General features: G+C 39.9%; 1 protein-coding gene across 1 annotated transcript in view; it reads right to left on the bottom strand.

Annotated features, from left to right (window-relative positions):
* FMNL2 (formin like 2) overlaps positions 1-24,655 on the bottom strand; it is a 311,228-nt gene that overhangs the window by 47,493 nt on the left and 239,080 nt on the right. The window contains exons 7-9 of the mRNA XM_077767821.1: positions 18,939-19,047; positions 15,210-15,286; positions 13,444-13,537 (exon numbers count right to left, since the gene is read on the bottom strand). Coding sequence (XP_077623947.1) covers positions 13,444-13,537; positions 15,210-15,286; positions 18,939-19,047 — 280 coding nt within the window. The remainder of the gene's footprint in view (positions 1-13,443; positions 13,538-15,209; positions 15,287-18,938; positions 19,048-24,655) is intronic.

The following is a 24,655-nucleotide window of genomic DNA, read 5'->3' on the forward strand; positions in this document are numbered from 1 at the left end:
GATCATGACCTGAGCAGAAATCAAGAGTCAGATGCTTAATCGACTGAGCCACGCAGGTACCCCTCTATTATGTAATGAAATAAGTATCAAAATTTTTGCTTACATTTCTAATGGAGTCAATATAATATATAATCTGCATAAAGAGAAAATTGGGGGATCCTTCATAATTTTCAAGAATGTTGGGATGCCTAGCTGGTTCAGTCAGAAAGCATGTGACACTTGATCTCAGGGTTGTGAGTTCAAGCCCCACACTGGATATAGAGATTACTCAAACTTTAAGAAAAAAAATTTTGGGGGGGTGTCTGGGTGCTTCAGTCGGTTGAGTGTCCGACTTCGGCTCAGGTCATGATCTCACCGTTCATGGGTTTGAGCTCCGTGTTAGGCTCTATGCTGACAGCTCAGAGCCTGGAGCCTGCTTTGGATTCTGTGTCTCCTTCTCTCTCTCTGCCCCTCCCCTGCTTGCTCACTCTCGGTNTCTCAGAAATAAAAACATTAAAAAAATTTTTTTTTAATTTTTTAATGTAAAAACGTGGGTTTTTAATGTAAAAAATGTGGGTCTTGAGGCCACAAGTTGAAGAACTACTAGATTTTACTACTAGAGAATAGCTTCATTTCTACAAAGATGATGAATTCTCAAAACTCGAAACCGGAAGAAGCAGATGAATGGGTTTCTAATAGTAAAATGTCTTACAAGATTGTCGGGGAGTCTATCACCCCAAAGGACTACAACATCTGCCATCTCTCCATAAAGATCAAGTCACATCTTTCAGACAGGGCACATTTCCCTATATAGCAAAAAACCTTCCACCAGTTTACAAGGTAGAAAAAAGATTTTAAAAAGGAAAAAAAAGACTTCAGTTCTTATGTTACACAAGGACAGGTACAATCTCCGGCATTAGATAGGTTAGAAAGCAGTGGATCCCTGACCATTCGCCACTGTCTCTGGGATGTGCCTATCTCTATCGCATAGAGGCTCATTACAAAGCTAGATATTCGTCTCCCAAACCCAAGTGAACGTTGGATTCTGAGCAAGAACATGAGAGAGATGAAACCATTCTCTTCCACATGGTCTATAGGGCATGCACTCTCCAAAATTCAGGGACAATTAAACTCAGTCAGCCTACTCAAGTAAACAGATTTGCACTAGAAAACATGACACATTAAAATACCACATAATCAACAAAAAGATCATCTTTTAACAATGCATTAATCATGTCCATGATAAATACCGCACAGAATACACTACTTCCTAGTTTTACACCTAATTCCTGGAAAATACTTCAAAATGGAAAATTCAGTGTTGTTCTTAGCGGTATACCAGTAAACCCGGGATATCACATGTGTTGCTGCTACACTGGTAGGGAAGGAGCCCTTATTTTCCGTGGCCAAAACCAAACTGCTGAAACTAAACAGGGCTATAGCTCATGTTACTATAATTGGCCACTTCCACTCTCCAGTGACGCAAAGCTGGGGGGGAAATTCCGTCAGAGAGCTCAACTTCACGATGAAGGGTGACTGACAGTGATTATTGGACCGCAATCAGGAACCGCCGGGCCATTTTCTTCTGAGTGTGTTTGAGGCAACTGTTGTGAATGAAAACTAAGCATGACTATATATCCTTGGCAGATTGATATAAAGAATGAAAGAACTGGGCAGGAGCCACACACACCACTACAGTGAAGGGAATAAGGAATGGCTGCAGGAACAGTAAGCAGAACAGAGTCCGGGGGTGAGGGAGGAGCCAGTAAATGAAAAGTCTGAATCATGGCTCAAAAGCTCTGTCTTAAAAAAACACTGCCCAAGAAAAGTGATGCTTTCACAGACCCTTACGAGCAGCAGGTACCATGAGCCCCGAGTATATGTAGTTCACTTTCTGGTTAGGGAAGCAGCAAGTTCCTCTGACACACTACAGATTTTTTTTAATGACACTTGGGTTTAGAAACTGAAACAGCCACTCCCAGGTGGTTATAAAGGGGACAAGGGACTATCAATCCAGTGTAGTCTAAAATCACAGGACTCTATTTTTATTTTAAGCTTGTTTCTGTCCTACCAACTGCCCTTAGACACGTTATATTTGTTCTTGCTTGTAACTTTATGTACCAAACATTTATCTGGGTACTTTGTTTTCATATCTGTAATACAAGAAGCATTTAACTTTTCTCTGACAGAACCACTTGAACATATATGCATGATACATACCATACACATAGGCATGCACAAACCAAATTTTATATAGAAATAGGAAACCGCAGAATTGAAAGGAATATAGAGACCATGGGACTAACCTGTCATCTGAAACAGGAACTTGCACAAGATACCAGACCCACCAGGTATATTCTAACTCTCTTGACTGTCCTTTGTGCCCTGTGTTGGTCTCTTCCAAGCACCCTTCCAGCGCATTCTAGCCTGGCCTCCTTACGCCTCTAGGTTGAGGGCCCATGGAATTCATCTCCTTAGTTATAATCCCCTTCTCTGTTTGGATTATACACACACACACACACACACACACAATCCCCACTGCCTCTGTTTAAACTTGTTCTCTCATTCATCATCTTTAGTTCAGAACCAAGAATTGGACATTGGACATTTTACCATCACTAAGAGAATGAATTTAATAAAAACCAAGCCTGTTTTCTTCTCCGGGGGAAAAAAAAGTCCCAGATAACTGTTTACTGTGGCTATGCTACTTTGTTCTAAATTTAATATATATAATTTGAATAGATGTTCATTCTCCTCTTATGTCTGTCCCCAAATTCAATGGATTATCCCGTCCTGATTTTGTGGCTTCATATCCATTGTCATGCCACAAACTTGATCCAGGGCCCTGAACTACTTACCCTCCAAACGCCAGCATCTCCCCTTTCACATACTTCATGCAGAAAATCGGTACTCTTAAGATTTATCAGAATTACCTAAAATGCCCTTTCTCAGATTTCCACAGAATCAAACAGAACAGATATAAAGACACTATAAACTATCAAGTGCTTTATAACTATCAGCTGCTTCTCTTTCCCTTTTTTTTTTTCCTTCCTACTTTATCTTCCAGTGAAGGTTCTTTCACAGGTTTCAAATCTCTCCACTCTTCCCACCTCAGAAGCTGCCATGCCTGTGACTGGCCATGCTTTATTCTGTATCACGGCCCCTGGTCACAGACATGGCTCCTTGCCTTGCAGCACAATTATCTTGACCTACCTGCTCCAGGACCCCAAACTGTTTTCTCCGTCTGTTCCCAGAATTCCCTCCACCCACCAAACACATCTCCTCCTTCCTTTATAATGCTGCTCAAGACCAATACTCTCTTTTCAGGCCCCATACAAATAGCCCAGGGAGTCCTGAATTTTACTAATAACTAAAAATACTCTGATAACCTGCTCAATCTATAACTACTCCAATTAGTTTTACTTTGTAGTAGAAAACTGAGGGTGTTGTGTAAACATGTGTACAAAGTGTATAGTGTATGATGACATGTTCTATAAGACTGACTGAGCCTTGTAGGTCAATGGATCTGGATAAAAATCCCAAAGCTGCCACTTACTAAAGTAGGTCAGTAGGTCTATTTACTCTAAATCTCTTGTTCTTTACCCCTACTTCATAGGGCAGACCCTACTGAAGTAATATATAGTAGCCTGTTGGTACTCAGCAAACAATAAATGGTAGCCTTCCTATTTCTATATATGTACATGCCCTTTTTTGTACACATGACATAATCTTCTGGCTGTTTACAACATGGAATAAAATGGAATAGATTCATGAACTCTGCTCATGCTTTCTTTCTGAAGATGATTGTTTATTAGTTTAAAAGAAACCAACCAAATAAAACCCTTATGGAGTAACTATGGAGCCCAAATACATTTTAAAAGGTGCTCAAGTTTTACAAATATTTAAATTTCAAATGAAATCTGAGCTTGACTCACACAGGAAGTCAAGCTCAATAAGCATATTCATGGCAGGAACACCTAGAACTAGTTTAAATAGGGAATGAAAACTATCAGCACAATCCGTATAAAGTTCTGAATTACTGGCTTCTTATTGTTTACCTTAGCATATTTAGTCCCTAACTATCTACTAAAGTCAACCCTGTCTTTCTCAAGGCAACAGAAACTTCTGTGGAACAAAATCAGGTATTTTATTTTCTGTCAAACTCTCCTGATCTTATCATAGTGGGTTTTTTTTCCATAGTAAAAAAGTATATTTACTCAACAACTTTCTAAAAGTTCCAAAGAATTTTGATTGTCATTATTTTTATAGAAGTATTACACAAAAGATAACCAGTCTCTTTAGAAAAGACAAAAGAAAGCTAGTCCTATAAAACACAACTAGAAGGGGGGCACCTCGGTGGCTCAGTCGGTTAAGCATCAGACTCTTGATTTCAGCTCAGGATCTCACGATTCATGAGATCAAGTCCCACATCAGTCTCTACACTGGCAACGTGGAGCCTGCTTGGGATTCTCTCCCTCTCTTTCTGTGGCTCCCGTGTTCACACTTTCTCTCTCAAAATAAACAAACCTAAAAAAAATTTTTTTTTAAATTTAAAAACACTACTAGAAGGAAAAATCTATCCCTACACATTAGGGACATTTAGCCACATGAGGCATGTTACTTGCCAAACACTACAAGCAACAGAAATAAACACACACACACACACACACACACACACACACACACACACACACACAGAAAAATCAAAGCTACTCCAAACCCCTCATTTGTTTCCTTTTAGGGCCTGTTACTTTACACAAATATATCTTTATGCAGTTACTCATAATACACACATGCATATAACATACACACATACATGTATACATAACGCAAATATATATGATTTATCCTTTTCCTGGTTAACATATCTAGCATAGCATTTTCATAACTGTTTTTAACAATTCTATGTAAACCTAGCAGCCTAGTTAATAAGGTGGTTAACATAGCCCTGGGTCTAGGGCTTAGCCACTGCTTAGCATTGAACTTAATGACCACTAAAAATAACCTATAATCCAGATTTGACATTTTAAAACAATTCTATTTTGACTTAATATAAACGTGCTTTTAAAAGCAGCTAGGACAAACAGAGTATGAAAGCATTCTTAGGTACAAGATACAGAAAAAAAAAAACTCCTTGTTATACAAGTCAGGGTGGAGTGAGGAAGAAAAAGGGAGGTGTTCTTTCACACAGGAAAAAGCAACCTAGGTGCCCGTAAAATAGACTTGAACATTATTCTGCAGAAGCAAATGCCAGAATGGGAACTAAAAACTCCCCATTCTAATGGTTTGAGGAGCTGGTGATGATGATGTCAGAAATGTAAGACATCTGATTCCAACTCTCCCATCAACTCACAACAGAGTACTTCATTCCATCCATACGTACCTTACAACACTAACAACCTTGAAAGGTCAAAGAAACACTTCTCAAGTGAAAGTGCCATGTTCAGGGATCAGCCACCAGTGCAGATCCTATGGGGTCTGGAAATAACATGCAGTTCTCACTGGCTTTTCCCTGAGGTCTTTCATTGATATCTTCCCAGAATATGCAAGGGGGCACATAGGCCTATGATTTTTACAGTTGGCAAAGGGCCCAGATTTTAGAAGTGGGATTTTTACATGAATAAAAACAAAAAGGAGGCAACATCATGTTTTTGTTTTTAAAAAGGTGGCTGCTATGAATGAAATAGAACATGAGGCTCCCTGTTGGGTAAATTGCACTCAGGCTTGTGGAGAGAGGGGAGGGTCTAATTAGAAAGGTTGAAAAGCAAAGCATCTCTACAAAGGCTCCCAGATACCACGATAATCTCCTCTGTCCCCACATGTCACTACCTTCTTGTACTTTTGTTCTTTAGTTCCCTCAGGCCCACAGCAAAGTCCTGTAGATATTAGGAGTAAATGAATATAGCAAAGGCCCAAGGAATGAGAAATATGAATGGTGAAATCTCTAAAACAAATCTCAAACTCTAACCACACCCTGTTCTGTCAAAGTGACCTCATGCTAAGCCCACTGCCAATGGACTCACGCAGCAAAATATAATTGTTTTTTGTTTTTGTTTTGTTTTTACTGAAAGAGCAGATCTAAACAGCAAATACTTGGAGAACACATTTCCTACCACCACTTCTTGCTTCCTTAGGCTACAGGGCAATATGAAGGCTCTAGAATAAGCAATGCAGTCTTCCCTGATCTGCTCCTAACTTTGTATCCCACCTTTTGTCTTCCCCACACCCTCACCCTTTAAGAATGTAGAGTACAGTAAACTACAATTACAGTCTTTGAAGCTTTGTTAGGATGCTACCTTCTCTGTATAAAAGAACAGCTTTACCTGGCATAGTAGGCTGAATAATGTCCTTCACAAAGATGTCCATGTCCTAATCTCTAGTACTTGTAAATATTTACCTTACATATACAAGGGACTCTGCAGGTATGATTAAGATAAAGATTCTGAGATGGGAAGATTATCCTGGATTATCTGAGTAGATGTAATCACAATGGTCACTAAAGGAAGGAGGTCAGAGGATCAGAGTCAGAAAAGGCCATGAGCCAAGGAATATATGCAGCTTCTAGAAACGGAAAGGGTAAGCAAATGGATTACTCAAAACAACGTCACTCTATAGACTCATTTTACACATCTGACCAACAGAACTACAGGATAAAGAAATAACTTAAGTTACTGTTATACTTAGCATTGTTGATCAGATGTGTAAAATGAGTCTAAGCATTGTTATAAACCCACCAATCTAGTAAAGGCTTAGCTTAATTAAAGTGTTTGATTTGCAATCAATTGATGCCACTACGTTTGTGGCAATTTATTACAGCAGTGATAAGAAACTAATATACCTGGTTTATTCTTATTCATCCTAAATTCAGCTCAGGTGCCTTTTTCAATAGGAAGCCTCCCCTGGGAATTCCCACTGCATCTGCCCTCCTTCCTTCACCTCCTCTTGGTTAGCTGTTATTCCTCATGCAAAGTATCTGACACTTACCTTCAGAAAGTCTAGCACTTTAACTGTCAAAAATATTTATTCTGTTTTGTTAATTGGGCTGGGATGCTCCCTCTTAAGGATAGGGCCATGTCTTACTCATTTTCTTATGGCCAGTGTTTATCAATGTATCTGACACAAAGGGGCACTCAAATATTCATGAAAATATTTTCCAGTAAGTTAGCATGACTCATCCCTTAATGATCAACAGGAGACTAGCCTTCACTTCCTTAGAAGATGATAAAGACATAGATGATAAAGAAATAACTAGTTCATTACCAGAGGCTCAGAAATCCTCTGTAAATGGCTCCTTTCTCCTCTATAAAGGTTCTCAAAATACGGTTTGACCATAGTAAACTGGCTTAAAAGAAACATAACCATCCTTCCTAACTCCAATGAAGTTTATAAAGCTTCCAGTCCTGAGGAGAAAGCAAGTATTGAGTTGAGAGAAGGAGAAAAAGAAAACAGAAGAGGAACTAGAGATATATTGGTAATTCTTAAAAAAGTAACTGAGGTGAACTGGATTTTCCAAAGATGATCACAGCAGGCTCTCCACCCCACGTGTTCTTCTGCACTGTGACCCTCACAATCCACCATCAAGAAGTGAAGTCATTGTTTCCCCTTCGCATCTGTGTTGGCCTTAGTGACTCACTTATCATCAACAGAATGTAGTGGAAACGACACTGATGACTCTGACACGAGCTCAGAAGACGTGTTGCAACTTCCAAATTTTGAATAGCTGATCTCTAGATGTACCTTCCTGGATAGTTCCTCTTGGAAGACAGCTCTCGTGCTCTAAGAAGCTCCAGCCACAAGGAGTTCTACATGGAGGCGCTCTGGTTGACAGGCTCTACTGAGCTCAGCCTGTGCATCATGAGAGCCCAGAAGCTAGATACTGGAGTGAAGAAGCCTGCAAATGAATTCCTACCCCTAGTAGCTGGGATCTTCCTTGATGAGGCCCATCCCCACCTGGCCTGGTCTGACCTCTTGATCCACAGAATCCATGAGCATAATAAGACTATGTTGGGGGTAATTTATTATACACAAGCAGTTAGCTGTAAGAGTTAATAAACAGTTCAAAAGAATAATTGCTGTGACTCTGCTTCCTGGTCCCTGGAAGATGAACCGGCCAGAGAAGAGTCTCAGTGAATCAGATTAGTGTAACTCTGGCCTCATACAGTGAAATACATGCATGCTTTAGAACTGGAGCTCCCAGTTTGGGGTCTGAGAAAATACACTGCTTGCAGTTCATGGTGAGATGGAACAAAGTACCCTTCCCTCCATGTTGAAAATTTTTACCAATGAAGGAGTTATCTGGATGGTCTTGTGCTGAATTTATAATCCTACACTCTCAAATGTTCAAGAGGTTAGATTAGATGGGATTAAACTCAGAAGGATGTTGGAATCACACCAACATGTCTGCTCTCCTTCCTGCCCAATTTGGCCCATTGTAAATAAAACTTGACAGGCTTTCTTAAATCAAGTTAATAATGTGTAGCACAAGTGCTTTCCGGTGCCCAGTAGCTAAACCACATCAGCTTTCTTAAGAAGCCTTCTAGAAAAAGGCCAAAAAAATAATGGCTACTGCCAAGAGTGTTGTGTACAGGAGCGCTGGTGGCCTTGAGTGACTCATTTCACAAGGCTCCACCTCTTTACACTGGAAGGGCAGAAGTGGGAAGGAGTTAGGCCTTTAATAACCAAACTCAGGCCTCAGGCTTATTTGTTAAAGCCAGATGCTGTCATTTTGGAAGCAGATGAGAACACAGTTATAATCATTCTGGAATCCTGATGAATTCCAGGTGCACCTTCCAGCAGTCTGGGGGAGCTGGTAGCTCAAAGCCCTCCAAGAGTTTTATTACTAGTATCATAGCAGGCTACTCCATTGCAGAGCCTGTGTGCCTTAGTATCTTTCCCTCGGATTTCAAATAGGAGCATTTTTTGCCAGACTTTTGGGGAGGCTTTCTTAAAAGCCATTTGTCAAACTTATCAAAGAATAGAATGCAAAAAAATAGACTAAGAAAAGTTGGAGAGAGCAAGGTCTAGGTAGAAGAACTCAAGTTTCCCAAGGGATATTGGGTTAAGTAGTGTTTATAACTCTAAAGTGGGGCTAGTTCGTGTCCTTACCCATAAGTGTACTTTTATGACCTTAGTGGATCACTAGCTATGGTCCATGGTATTTGGGAGAGAAGAAAACGCATGATGAGAGCCTCAAGAAGTGTTTATGGTGGCTAGGCTTCAAGGGCACACAGCCTGAGTCTAGCCACATTTTACAAACGCTTGCCCGTTTTCTAGGGCTGTTTCTCTAGACTCCTTGTCAACCCTGTGTCCTTCTCAACATCTTTCCAATCAACCTTTTCTCCTATACGTTAGAGTCAGTTTCTGGTTCTTGCAAACAAGACCCTGAACTAATGCAAATACCAACAGAGCAACCTTTGGTTGCAATACCAACCTTTGCTTCCAAATATTTTTCCTTCCTGTGGGGTAGCCCAACTGTTCAAAAACATATACTGCAATGCAACTAAGAAAGTATCGATTCAGACAAGATGGTAATACGTCCCTGTACATGGCTAAATTAGCTGGTAGGAAAAAAAAAAAAAAAAAAAAAAAAAAGNATTAAGAGAAAGGTATTCAAGGAGTACAATGGTTGACCGAATGGGTTAGTCTTTCTGGACTCCTTACACTTACATTTTCAGGTATGTCATAAACCATGCTTGGTATAAGAACTCATTTATCATCAGATACACCGAGGTGATGTATGCGCTTGCCCAGTGACACTTGGCTTAGCCCCAACCTCCACACCCACCAAAAGCAAGGCCTTGAGTTAATATTCTTCCTGCCATCAGAAATCATTACATTGGAAATGCTNTGTATTAATTCCTTTTATTTAGGAAAAAAATTAAGAGAAAGGTATTCAAGGAGTACAATGGTTGACTGAATGGGTTAGTCTTTCTGGACTCCTTACACTTACATTTTCAGATATATCATAAACCATGCTTGGTATAAGAACTCATTTATCATCAGATACACCGAGGTGATGTATGCGCTTGCCCAGTGACACTTGGCTTAGCCCCAACCTCCACACCCACCAAAAGCAAGGCCTTGAGTTAATATTCTTCCTGCAATCAGAAATCATTACATTGGAAATGCTCCCTCTTTTCCTAAAGCATCTACTTCAGACATGTGGCGAAATTCTTTGCAAAAACAGAAAACCACACTTGTTGAGACTGTGACTTTCAACTGAAATGTGAGAAATTTAAGGAATCATACATAAAAGTCCATCAAAAGCTAAAAGATACCTTCTTTTAATTTACATTTGAATTAATCTGTGGTGGTCAAATAAGACAGAATGGATTTGTTGGTTCAAGATGTAGATAGGGAAAAACATCCTGCTACATACTGAAGACACATGGTCTTTAAACTTCCCTTAGAATCTAATACCATACTGTGGCAGTATGCTTGGCTATGCTTAACAATGATCAAAGCCCAAAGGGACTTGCTTCTCTACTGCAAATTACTTTATTTGCAAAACAAGATACTGATTTCCGATGTTGAACCCCACCACTACCTTCCATCAGTCCTGGTGAAAACAGGGGAAAATCCCTTCATTTTTCTTTAGGAGGTGAATGGAATCCCAACTTACTAACAGGGATAAAAAGCTTTAAAAACAATCTTCTTGAAGGTAAAGACTCTTTGCTGGCCCTACTCCCCAGTATCCTACCTACTACCTGCTATGCTACTCTCTCTGCCATGAATAGCTCAATGCAGATTACTGTCATCCAAACCCTATCTGCACAAGCATCTGAGAACCTAAGTACAGCTTTTTCTCATCAGCAACAGCTGCCTCTCACATCTCCCTAAACCCAGAAGATTCCACTGACAGTTTTGCTTAAATGATTAAAGAATACACGCTTAACTATGATGTATAAGAAAATAAATTCCCTCATATAAAATAGGAGAAAATAAAGAAACTTAAAAAGATTCTGGGTTGACAATGGCATCACATTAAAAAAAAAAAAGCATCAATACAAATATGCTTTTCCACCCTAGACTGAACAGATAAATGACTTGATATTCTTTTGACAGGGACTCCACCTTGACGTTAATGCATGCCAAGAGGACACACACTACCCGACTCTCGTCCCTTTTCTTCCCACATGGCACTGTTTCTTTAAGATGGAAATGCCATCCAAGGAGATGTCCAACGAGAATCAGATTTTAAACACCACCACTTATATAAGTAATTACAGAAATGAGGTAGATTTTGGTCAAAGCTTTTAAAATTCTAAGTCAAAATTAATTTAGTTTATATTACTACTTAAGCCATTAGATCTAGTAAGATTACTTTTTTTCGACTAAGCACACACAATGCCCTCAATGGCTAAACCATACACAATTCTGATACCAGATCACTAAGACTCAATTCTCCACATACTATTATGCATAGGAAAGAAATTCTATTTTACCTAAAAGGAAACAAAATTAACATCCATCTCATGAATTACTGATTTTAATGATTACTGATTGTATACAATTATAATTTAGGACATCATTTGACCTGCAATATAATCAGAAGCTAGTTGTGATACTGCTCATGTTATAACAAGTGTCATGATAACTGTATGGTAAGTGCTTCCAGAGTGGAAGGAATTAGATGTGATATGTTCAAGTACGACCCAAAGATAAAGATGTGGGGGTTACATTAGTATAGCATGCTGTTTCACTTTCTTTTTAGATCCGTCCACCCAAACATATATCTTTTATAAATTTTATGTACTAATACAGGATATATAAACACATTCACAGATCAGCACTCATACATTCTCATCTCTAAAGCCTCTCTTTGTTTATGAAGCCTAAGTTTGAATTTAAAGATTCACTATTATTCCTCATCATTTTCTTAGAACCTGGAAATTTTTTCACTATCACTGATGCTGAAGAGATAAAAAGACAGTATTTGATTCTGTCCATGGCTGGCATTAAGAAAATGGTTAATATAAAAATCTTAAAACAGTGAGTGACTGAAGGGAGGGAAACTATACAAATAAGCGGGCAGGAGGACTGTTGTCCCTTTTGACATCTTTGAAGCTTTCTAACCCACATACAGCACCATAGGTCACTCTCTAGAACATATGGCAGCAGGGGTAGTAAGCCCAATCAAGAGTGGGGTGGCAGAAATGGCTCTGAGTCCTGTCTAATTCAGTATTTTCCCCAAGAGCTTCATGCACAACTGGGCCCAAATGCCACTTGAAATGGAAGTTCAGAATCAGGAGCACCAAATCCTGGTCCTGGCTCTGCCACTCATGTAGCTATACGATCATGGACAAACAAATTATATTTGGAATTTCAGTTGATTCTCCTAGAACATGTAGACATTAATACTTATCTCACATAGTCTCACAGAACCACGTGATTACATGTGTGGACCTGGGCACAGCCCCTGCCATATGGTAGATCTTCAATAAATACCAGCTGGGGTCTACTCCAGAGGCTCCCCAGAAAGATGAGTGAGAGTCTGCAAGTCCCTCTGAGATCTGATTCTAATCCAAAAGAAATGGAATCAAATAGGACTGCCAGGAGAAGGCAGAGTTTGGCTGACGACTCTACAGAGCCCTGAGCTCCAAATGCCTTTACTTCTTTTTGTAATGTCCCAACTCAAAGTAGCCTCAGATGTTAGGCACATAGAGGGGAGCAAACAGGCATTCTTTGGGGCCACGTAACCCTGCATGCTACCCCTAAGGGAAATTAGCGGTCATTTCAGTCATGATGTCTTGATACCATGGGCCACAATCCTTGGTACCATGCTATCTGTATGTAATTGTTTCTTCTTCTGTGGTCCTTTTAGTTTCCATTTTCAACCATGCAAGTGCACTGGTTTACTGCTTGCCTGGGACAGGATCACCTGGTTAAGACTACAAACTGTTAAAATCAGTGTCTGTATTTATTTGAGAGGTTTCTTATGGCATCCAGCACAGCAACGGTAATGTAAGCGATTTGGGGAAAGTAGCTGTGACTGAAGAGTTCGTCAAATGTACATGGTGGACGCTCAAGCATCAACCATAATGAAAACCACAGACGTCTAACAAAACATGTTTGCAAACTGTTTTCAAACTGGCAATTCCATGTTCTCCAAAGGGAAATGGATCCTGCAAACAGTTTTTAACTTTTCTTGGAAATGTGACATCAAAGAAAGCTTCATGTATCCATTTAAGATATTTAGACTAAGTTCACTACTTCTTCCTCAGTGACGTCTTAGAAAATTAACTAGTCTACCCTGTAGGCCCCAGAATAAATAAAAAGGTAAAACATGGTGATGGATGTTAACTAACTTACTAGGCTGATGACTTCGCAACATATACAAATACTGTACACCTGACACTAATACATGCAATTATATCTCAATAAAACATACACACAGAAAATGTAAATCATTCTGTTCAAAGGTGTCCAAACATGTTTGTGTGAGCAAACTACAAAGTATCCTACCTCCTTAAAGTTGTCAAATGCTGATAAAATGATTTCATGCCCGCCTCTGACAAGACAAACAGCTGCCAATAGTTCTAGAACAAGGGCTTTTGTTCTATGGAAACACGAAGAAACAAGCAAGAAAAAAAAATCAGTCAAGGTAACATGGTGAATCAGCTCTCCTTTCCTTACAAAATGTCTATGATAATCAAATAATTTGTTCATGTAAGTTTCTTACATGGCTACTCAGGTATATTTATATTAAAGTACATTTTTAAACCTTTACTAACTTCTATGTAAGTGATTTATCTGAGGTAGCAAAGTTGGAAGAAATGTTTCCCGCTACCAAAATTACAAATTAAAATTACTCAGTAATGAAAATCCATTCTGGGAATACTAGTCCTTCGCTTCTAACAGTGGGTGACTCAGTACAATATGTTTGAAAAAGTTTTATTGGTAAGCTAAAGACAACTGGGAACTTGGGAATATTCAGGAAAATATCCCATTGGTTAAAGATCTTCTTTGGTTTTACAGTCAGAGAAATAACATTTGACCCCCAAATTCAAAATCTACTGAAATTCATGTCCTATATTTCAAATCTGCTAATTCACAGATGTTACTATAAAGATCCCCTATGACAAGGCAAGTTTCCATCATCACTTCTTTATATGCAGGAGATCTGAAAGGAGTTGGATTATAGCAGTGCTCATACAAGAATATTTTCTCTGACTCAAGAAGAGAAAATAAAACGCCGTCTGAAATATTTTTAGAAGGAAATCCTCGGCAATACAGTCTCTAGTTGTCAAATACAACATCAAGAAAAGCATTGTTTTTTCAGAATAAGATCACTTCAGGTTTTTTTTTTTCTGGGAAAAAGCTATTGCCAACCTCTAAATAACGATTGGCCTAATAATCCACAAGACAACTGTTTTAAGAACAAAGAAGCAAGTATACCCAGATTTCCTAGTAAACTAAGGAAACAATCACAAAGTTGCAAAAACTATTCAGTATGAAAGAATATTAAACATTTAAAGTAGGACTTTACAGTTTGCATTTCATTCTGTATCAAAAAGGATCTCATTTGAAATCAGATTTTTTAGTTGCATTAACCAGTGTTTCAATATACTGTCTATGCAGAGGTATCTGGTGAAGGGAGGAAGACTTGTGAAATGCAGGATCCCTCACCAAAATGGAAAACACATTACAGTAACTAAAATAAACTGGTGAAGACTGGCTTCTAGAGATAATGTGTGGTGTGAATAATACAGCACTGGCCTTTAGAGGCAAGTGAGAAGAAGAAGCAATCCATGTGCACAGTTATTTTTGTTTTGTGTTTCTTTTTTTGTTTGGTAATAAAAATTACCTATGCAAAGGTTGCAACTAAAGTGTGGACAAGGAATAATGGATGTAGTTAGCAGTCAGCAGTAAGTGGTGTAGCTAAGTATGTATCAAGACTCTCCTGGCCCCAGTCCTAACAACCTGGCAAACTCATGCTCTCCACCAAATCTGGCAAAATTTGTAAGGATGCTAAAAACCAGGCCTGGAAAGAAGTGAAAGCTTGAAGAAAACAGTGAAGGGGTAATGTTTTCCCCAGCTGCTCAACTCCACCCCATGTAAAACTGTAACTCTGCTGAGAAGAAAATTCTACACAACCAATGAGTCCACTGGCAATCTTAATCCAAAGAGGTACATTTGAAAGTTTCCAAACTCTAACTTGGCTAAGTGTTGACTAGCTCTCTGCTTTCTGTAGGTAGATTTATACCCAAAGAATGACAAACTAAGCTTACCTTGGATTCTTGTTGTTCAAGCTCAGTGCAATCTCATTGACAGCATGTGGATGGGACATGACCATGTTGAAACCATACTGAAATTAATGTGAAACAGAGCATTAGGGTCAGCTTAGGGGACTGTTCACGTTGATTTAAAAAAAATAAAAGGAAAAAGAACTTGAAAATTCTACCTAAGGTACTTTATAGCATTGACAAATGCATTTATGTCTCTAGCACATCAGTGCCTGAACGTATTTATGAAAATTTTAGCAATCATTTATTAAAGAAGTAACAAGTTCAACAACAGGCTCCAGAATCACTCTTGATTCTGATTTGAGGAAGTATTCCTTCTCCTCCAAGCTGACTCTCAGTTCGTGACTTTATTTCTAATTACACAGAGAAAATATAAACCATCAAAAAAAAACCCCAAATCTTCTAAAAGCTCCCAGCCCAGTATCAATCCACCCACAGACACACACTTACCTCCTCCTCTCTTCCTGAAGAGGAACCCTCCTGGGCTCCAAACCAAGGCCACTCCCTCCACTTGAGTCTTTGATCCCCTTCCCACCCACCAGCTGAAGAATATCCTATGCTCCAGCAATTCTCCCAGCCCTCAGTATCTCTCCCTGAGTCATTAGCATAAAAACTCAAATAGTAAAAACAGGAAAATCCCTCTTGACCCTACAACCTGTGTCCACCTACTACCTTGTTTCTCCACTAATGTCTACAGCAAAACTCCAAGCACTCACAGTCTCCTCCTCCTGTTTCTTGCAATCGCTTTATTTTTTTTAAGTGTTTACATATTTATTTTGAGGGGAGAAGGGAGAGAGAGGGAGAGAAAGAGAACCCCAAGCAGGCTCTGCGTTGTCAGTGTGGAGCCCAATGTGGGGCTGGAACCCACGAACTGCAAGATCATGACCTGAGCCTAAGTCAGATACTTAATTGACTGAGCCACCCAGGCGCACTGCAGTCACTTTAATCAGGTGTATCATCCCCACCTCTCCTATCAATCTGTTCATCCCAAAAATGCCAAAGTGACCCACACTTTGTTAAGTGCATGGCCAAGTCTCACCGCACATCCTGACAGAGCAGCAACACTGGTCACAGCTGAGCACTCTCTTCTCCTTCAAACACTTCCGGTACTTGGCTCCTCCCTCCCTGTCTACTTCTCAGTCTCTCTACTTTTCCTCAGGTCTCTGACAGTTAAACAGAATGCCTCAGGGTTCATATTTTGGCTCTTTTAGCTTCTCTGTTGATCTCATGCACTCCGCTGGCTTTATACACCATCTATTAATTCCCAATTTTTTAACTCCAGCTCAGATCTCTGCCTTGAATTCCAGATTGGCATATCCAACCCCTTACTTAAGATCTCTATTTGGAGGACTACAGACATCATTTAAAACAATTTTTTTTCAATGTTTATTTATTTATTTATTTATTTTTTGAGATACAGAGCCTGACTGGGGGAAGGGCACAGAGAGAAAGAGACAGAATCAGAAGCAGGCTTCAGGCTCTGAGCTGTCAGCATAGAGCCCAACATGGGGCTTGAACCCAAGAACCGTGAGATCATGACCTGAGCCGAAGTTGGACGCCTAACCAACTGAGCCACCCAGGTGCCCATGGATGACTACAAAGTGACATCCCTAAAACTTCACTCTTAATCTGGTCTCCCGAATCTGCTCAGGCTGCAGCCTTCCTCACTGTAGTAGATGGCAACTCCATTGTACAGGGGCCCAAGACAAACACCTCGGAGCCACCCTCCTCTCCTCACCGCATATCCAAGTTGCCTTTACCATGAAAAGAAAAACAGAATCCTGCCCCCCGTCATCATCTCTGCTCCTTTGATCCTGGCCCATACCACTATCAACACTCAACTAAAATTAATGCCGCAGCCCTCTAAACGATCTACCTCCTTTTGCTTTTGCCCCTCCAAGGTCAATCCTAAACACAGAAGCTAGAATGTCATGCTAAAATCAAGCATCAGATCACATCACATTTTCCCTCAGAATTGTTCAACAGCTTTCCACTCACAGTAAAGCCAGTATCCTCTCACTGGCTTTTAATAAAGCCCTCTACAGTCAGGACCCCATGTTAACTTCAGATTTCATCTCCGTCTCTTCTTCTTGCGTATTCTAATCAGGCCAACCCAGCCTCCTTCTTGGACTTCACATCAGACTTATTCCTGCCCCATGGCTTTTGCACTCACCCTTTTTTCTACCTAGAATCTTCTTGCCCTAAAATCTCTTACCTTGTTTCCTCGTTCAAACTGCTACTATGAAAAAGTGCTACTTCTCCAGGACACTTTCCCAGTTGGCCTAATTAATACTGAACACACATTTTCATCACTTCCCATTCCTATTTCCTGCCTACTTTTTCTACAGTATTAGTAACAGTTCCCTGGAGTCCGTTTTCCTGGATTTAAATCAGACTCCACCACTTGCTGGCTAATTAAGTAAAGCTTAATTTCTCTATGCCTCAGTTTCTTCATCAGTAAAATGGGGGAGAGTAGTATTACCAATCTCACAGGACTATTACGAGCTTAAATTAAGTACTAGGCTTAAAAGCACTGGTCCTCTTAGGAAGCACTCTGTGTGAGCTCATCATCTTTATTATCTCAAACACTGCATGTTTTACCAACTTATTTATCTCCTGTCACCCTTTCATTAGAAAGTAGGTTCCCTGGGGCATTTATTCCCTCTGCCCAGAGAAGGGTCTATCCGGCAATGCTCAAAAATTACTGACTGACAGAAAAATGCTTGTCCCTTCTTATGTTAGGTTTGAATTCTAATACCATCTACCTACACATTTACTTTCCACCTCTGCTTGGACCCACCATTAGCATCCCTACCTATGGATATCAACTCCTGTTTTTATATGTGAATTACGTTTTCTGATTCTTACCCCCTGGTTCCACTCATCTAACTGAGACCCTATCCAGGGGCCAAATTCCACTTTGCTGTGAAAGTTAATCCAACTCACAGTTAAGCTGTCTCCCTCCCTGTCATGTTGGGGATACCGGCATCGTCACCACCTGCGGGAAGAATCTGCCCTCGTAACAAGAATCCTCCAGGTGCTTCTTATCAAGATTAAGAACCACTAAACCCGATTGACAGTAATTGTAACTTCTCACGTTTTTACCATATAACACTTTGAGAACCACTGACCAATTTAAGAGTCTATTCACTCCTAATGCTTTTCTAAAATTTTTTTTTAAGTTTATTTATTTATTCTGAAAGAGAGAGTACACATACACACACACGGAGACACACAAAGTGGAGGAGGGGGACAGAGAGAATCCCAGGCCAGCTCCACACTGTCAGCACAGAGTCCCCTACATGGGGCTCAAACCCACTGAACAGGGAGATCATGACCTGAGCGAGATCAAGAGTCAGATGCTCACGTGACTGAGCCACCCAGGTGCCCCTCATTCCTAATGTTCTGAAGTTGATCCATTATTGCTCAGAGTCAGTGGCTTACTCTGTCCTAAGTGGTCACAAACATTCACCAACTAATCTAAACAAGTTTATGGATGCAGGAGGAAAACATCTTGCCTCTAAATAAATGCTAATTAAAATAAAAAGGCAGGGAGTTAAACGGAGCATTAAAATGAACCACCCCTTTTCCCAGTAGAATTGCATTAAATCCTGATATTTACTTCAAGTAGAAATACAAACAAACCAAAGAGGACAAGATCCGAATCTGACAGAATTTTCCAGACTTTTTTAAAGAATCAGAACGCAAACATACCTGGTAATTCATGATGGCACGTAAACACATGATACAGACATGCACGTCGTCTTTCTTACTCACTAATCTTGAATTTTTCAGGGTTCTTCTGCTTGGCAAAGTATTATATCTACAAATAAAAAGGGAAATTCCATGAAACTACAGGTTACTTTCTTAGGACAGGCACATTCACTTGAAAAATGGAAACTGTTCTCTATCTTTCCCTGCACCTCAGTGAAGATTACCGTCATCAAACCCATCACCACAACGCTATTTCCGGAGACTGCAAAGCCTGCACGATTCTGTGTACCGGTCATCATCACTTATCAAGCCAGATACCAAGGACAATGAAATTCAACTTCATTCACAGCATAGAGCACATCAGATAGTGCAGGAGATTCGCCAACAACCCCAGGCCCCTAATCAGGAAGCAGAAGTGATCCCAAACAACATGCACACAGACTGAATTTGCAAACAAGTGAAGGAGTGAAGACTTAGCTTATACCTAGACCTCCAATCATCTGACCCAAGTTTAACTGCAACTTCCCATACTGCTCCTCAGGAGTCCCTGTTACGGGTTTAAGCCTAGGCAAGGTCATACATTACAAACTTGGATATCAGCTTGTGATGTTAGACTTTAACTATACGCAAGTCCTTAACAGTATGCCAATACCTCCACAGCCTGACCCCTCAACTAAAGCCTGGTATGGAAGCTGAAGCTCACAGGAAATATGCTGGTATGTCACACGGTGAAGAGGTTTCAATGTTATGATTCATTCCAGAGATCCTCCAGTGCTAAGCCCCAGTTCTCCTGTCTAGAGACTGAGCAGAGCCTGCCTGAGTAAAAGAAGTGGCAAGGTAAACACTACTAGTAGACAAGCTAACGACACCAAGAGCGCTGATGTGAGCTTTAGGTCAGTGGTCCCAAGTACAGCTTTCTCTGCAACTCCAACCCTGAAATATAAGCCCATTTCAAAAGTTGTCAACCACTCTCCCAAAGAGTCCATGATAGAAATGATCTACAAAAAGTAAGCCCCAGGCTTTCCTTCTTCCTGAACTAATTACAAAACATAAAGGAAGTTATGATTAATGTTAACTACTTTCAAAAGTCCCACAGGTGCAGGCTAAGAGTTGAAAACTGAACTGACAGGTCTGTCTGAGGCTGTTCAGCTGAGCAGCCCTTTCAATTCACTTTCTATTCGAAAACTATCAGAAGATGATTTTTTCCATATAAGTCTACTAATGAGCCAAATAAATTTGTGAAAAGCACTTCAAAAACATCAACTTGGCTCCATATACGTGAATGTATAAAACAGTTTGCTGATGCTAGTCTTGAGAAGGATGCTTTATTCAAGGGCTTCCTGCTTTATTCACACTTGTGGGAAAAAAAACCTGCAGCAATGGAAGTTGGCCTAATTCAGTTCTGAATGCAAAAGCAAAGCTAAGGAAACAAATTCAGATTTGGGTGATAGTAAGTACATTTTCAACCTCTAAAATACAACTGTAAAATGTGTCCCTTCACCGTAGCCTCGGCCCGTGCATGTCTTCTAACTCTTTATGGAGGTTTCACACAATGGTGTCTCTTCAGGTAACAGCCATACAGCCGATCTGACCCAAATGTCTGTGGTCTTCTTGGTCTCTATCAGAAATTCTTTCCCCTCCTCTTTCCTATTTTAACCTGTTTTGCATTTCTTTATTGGCATCACTTGTCAAGTATAAAATAGCTAATGAAAGAGAAAGACGGCATTTTTAATTGAATGCAGTGGCTACCAGAGCACAACAAAGTTATCTCTGATTAACTTCGAAAAAGGAAAAAAGGTCATTTTCATGGAAATCAACTATCCTTTGCTAAATTATATTTGCATGCAGCAAATGATTGCAGGAGATCCACTGACCAAAGCAAGGGACTCTCTCAGGAAGATGGACAGGTCAGTTCTACACACTTGTGTATTTCTGCATCACTTCCACATACATTTTAATGGTTCAGCCAAGTAGACCGAACATACACATATAATGGTGTTTCCTAAGAGATGTCAAGTAACACAGCAGGTTCCTTCCTTTTACTTACTAATCCAGTTCTTCAGCTTCAGGACTGTAAGAAGACTAACAACTGAAAATGTGTTTGTCATTACTTGCAGTATTGGTAGAAACCAGCAAAAATGGATTAATTATAACAATCTAACTACTAAGTGTTAACACAAAAGGCTTCTATTCATTGTTGTAGGTGGGTAATCTCAAATACGCATTCTGGATCAATATTTAAAATGTATTTAATGTAAAACAGTACATAAATACTTATCAATACTTAAGGAGCTTAAAAATATGTGTCAGTAAGTAAACCTAACATATATCTGAGTTGCTGATAGTCTGTGTTTAAAAAAATAGAGCTTAGCTTTTTTCTAAAATGTATGGCACTTGATCTACAGTTTGTTTTTCTCCCATTTGGGGTTTATACAAAACTAAAGAATTAAAGGCAACATTTGAACCTGTTGTGTTTAAAATCACACCATCACTGTACTTTTTAAAAATCACTGATACAACCACTAACCAAAAAAATCAGCACTGAAAGCCAGAGAGATCCATGCTATCATTTATACCAGTCTTCCCCGATAGAGAGGAGCAAACTCAACCCCAAAGAAACCACAACCACACAGCAAGGAAAAAGTAAGAGACAAGACTTCAAGTGTCCTCACTGAAATTCAGGGCAGTGTCTTTTTACAAGTTACAACTCATGGACAATCTGTCAGGTTATCATATGAAAAAGCTACTGCCTACAGCCATCTGTGCTGGCAAGTTCTTTGTCAAATGTTCTTATCTGTCATCCTGACAGCACTGGGCCCATATAGGCATCATTCACCCCACTCCCACTAATTATTTCTCCAGTCAGGACTAAGGCTCAGTTTGCTAAGAACAGCATCACCTAGGCATCTTTTTCAGAACACAGCGGTCCATGCAGTTGGTGAGCAGTTTTCTTTTTAAATATTTTTCCTCTATCACGTATCAGAAAAGTGAAGATTTGTTTTAATTTAATAGGAAATCTTGCTCTGTTTATTTTGGAATTGTTATTCTAAAAGACTTGTCTCCCATTAAGTAAATGCACCCCGGTAAATGTCACAACTCTTTACCTCTGTAAATACAAAGTATTTGCAAGTCATTTAGGATCACATTAAATCTCTATGGCTTGATTTTAGGGGCTGTATCATGGCTTTTCATGTATATTAATCTCCTCTTCAACATGCACATTTTGTGGAATTTTGACTACCTAGTTAATATTTGGTTTATTTGCCTTAATTTTCACCTGAGTAACATCTTTCTTTCTTCTTTTTGGATGGTTTTCAATGTAGCTCCAATGTACAATATTGATAGAATACCCAACAAACATATCTCCGTGTAGCTGGTTTTAATAGATCTCCTTAAGTTATGCTAAAATACCAAAAGGTTAAGACTAACAATTTCTTGGATCCACTTAAGCACAACAAGGACACCGAGACAAGGTAAGCAATCTAAAAGTACTGGCCTTGGGGCACCTGGGTGGCTTAGTCCATTAAGCATCTGACTCTTGATTTCAGCTCAGGTCATGATCCCATGGTTCATGGGTTTGAGCCCTATGTCTGGCTCTGCGTGGAGAGTGCAGAGTCTGCTTGGGATTCTGTCTGTCCCTCACTCTCTCTCTGCCCTTTCCCCACTCAGCCTCTCTCTCTTAAACATTTTTTAAAATTTTATAAAAGTACTGGGACACTCAAGTGGCTCAGTAGGTTGAGCATCAGACTTTGGCTCAGGTCATGATCTCACGGTTCATGGGTTCAGGCGCTGCATCGGCCTCCATGTTGACAACTCAGAGCCTTTACACTGCTTCTGGTTCTGTGTCTCCATCTGTCCTCCTACACTCACACTCTGTCTCCCTCTCTCAAAAATAAACAAAAAAATTTATAGCCCTTTCATGAAGATGGCGCCAAAGAAGAAGAAGGAAGCCCCTACCCCCCCCCCCCNGCTTGACCACTATGCCATCATCAAGTTCTCCCTGACTACCCAGTCAGCCATGAAGAAAATAGAAGACAACACTCTTGTGTTCACTGTGGATGTCAAGGCCAACAAGCGCCAGATCAAACAGGCTATAGAAGCTCTAGAATATGGAGATGCAGCCAAGGTCAACACTCTGACCAGGCCCGATGGAGAAAAGAAAGCATATGTTTGGCTCCTAACTATGATGCTTTTTTGGATATTGCCAGCAAAATTGGGATCATCTCAACTGAGTCCAGCTGACTAAAGCTAAATATGAATTTTTTTCACCTTAGAAAAAATGTATATAAGTACTGACCTCGATGAAGTGGTGAGCACTGGGTGTCGTGTGGAAATGGTGAATCACTGTATTGTACACCTGGAAACTAACTTTATACTGCATGTTAACTAACTGAAATTTAAATAAAAACTTACAAATAAAAGTACTGACAAATTGAGAGCTGATGAGGGGTGGGGAAGAGGGGAAAATGGCGGATGGGCATTAAAGAGGGGACTTGTTGGGATGAGCACTGGGTGTTGTATGGAAACCAACTTGACAATAAACTATATTAAAAAAAAAAAAAAAGAACTGGCCTCTGATGTTCTCCACCAGTCGTAGGAAATCAAACCAAATCTCTTCTTTGAGCTCCAAAGTTGGTTTTATTAGCATCTCCTGTTTATGGTAAACTCTACTATGTGTTAAGGAAAAATTAAAGATAATGAAAGATGCTTTTGGTTTTGAGGGTGCATCACTTTGGTTAGTATGCAATAGATGAGTATATTGAGAGCTCCTGTATGAAACATGCTCCATCCACACTCCAGCCCCAACCCACCATTCTGTCTCATACACTGATCATCAGAATGTATGAAATAGACTCAGCAGTACACACACTTACGCAGCCCAATATGATACAGTGATGACAGTCACATCTCAGATGTTTTTTTTCTGCAAAGTATCATACTTAAAATCCCCACAGAGTGAACTTTTTCTCAGTCAAGATCAATTTGACTGTTAATACAGACCTATTCCTGGTAACAGTCTTTAGGCATATGAAAGTTGATTTTAAACAGGGCTCTAATTCAAGAAGTAAATCTAAAGGGCTCTAATCCAAGAAGTAAACCTAAAAGAAATGGACAAATTGTGGGGAAAGCCTCATAAAGGTGACATGACAATGAACCTAAATGAACACGAACTATTAACAGTGCAGATGTAAAATAAGTGCTTCTGGATGGTCCAGGTTTAGATCTCCCTGAAGACAGAGGCCTAACTAAGGATGTGATCCTAATGCCTTTTCCACTTCAATCCCCCCACAGAGTGGTTCTCAGAAGGCCTCTTAGGTAGAGAACTGGTCCTGCTCTAACCTCATCAACAAAGTTTAACACTTCTGTGAGAAGCCCAACTTCCACCACAACACATGTAACCAAAGAAGCAAGCATCATCAGAAAAACTGGGCTTCGAAAAATATCTAGTTCCCTAGTGCCAAATGTCCACCTGGACATCAATAAGGCTGAATACAATGATTAACAGTTTCCACAGGAAAAGGATTAAGGTAATTGATAACTGGTGGAAATTTGCATGGCACTAATCAAATGTATGAGTTACGCTGATTCCCTTAGGTTGAGCTGGAAAATCACAGTAATAATCAGTCACCAATTAAAAACTCAAGCAGCCTGAAACCAGTCACCACAACCAAACACTGTCGGCACAGGTGCTGGTGCATAATCATGTTGACACATGA

Source organism: Crocuta crocuta, unplaced genomic scaffold, assembly GCF_008692635.1.
Source record: "Crocuta crocuta isolate KB4526 unplaced genomic scaffold, BGI_CrCroc_1.0 scaffold154, whole genome shotgun sequence".
Lineage (NCBI taxonomy): Eukaryota > Metazoa > Chordata > Mammalia > Carnivora > Hyaenidae > Crocuta > Crocuta crocuta.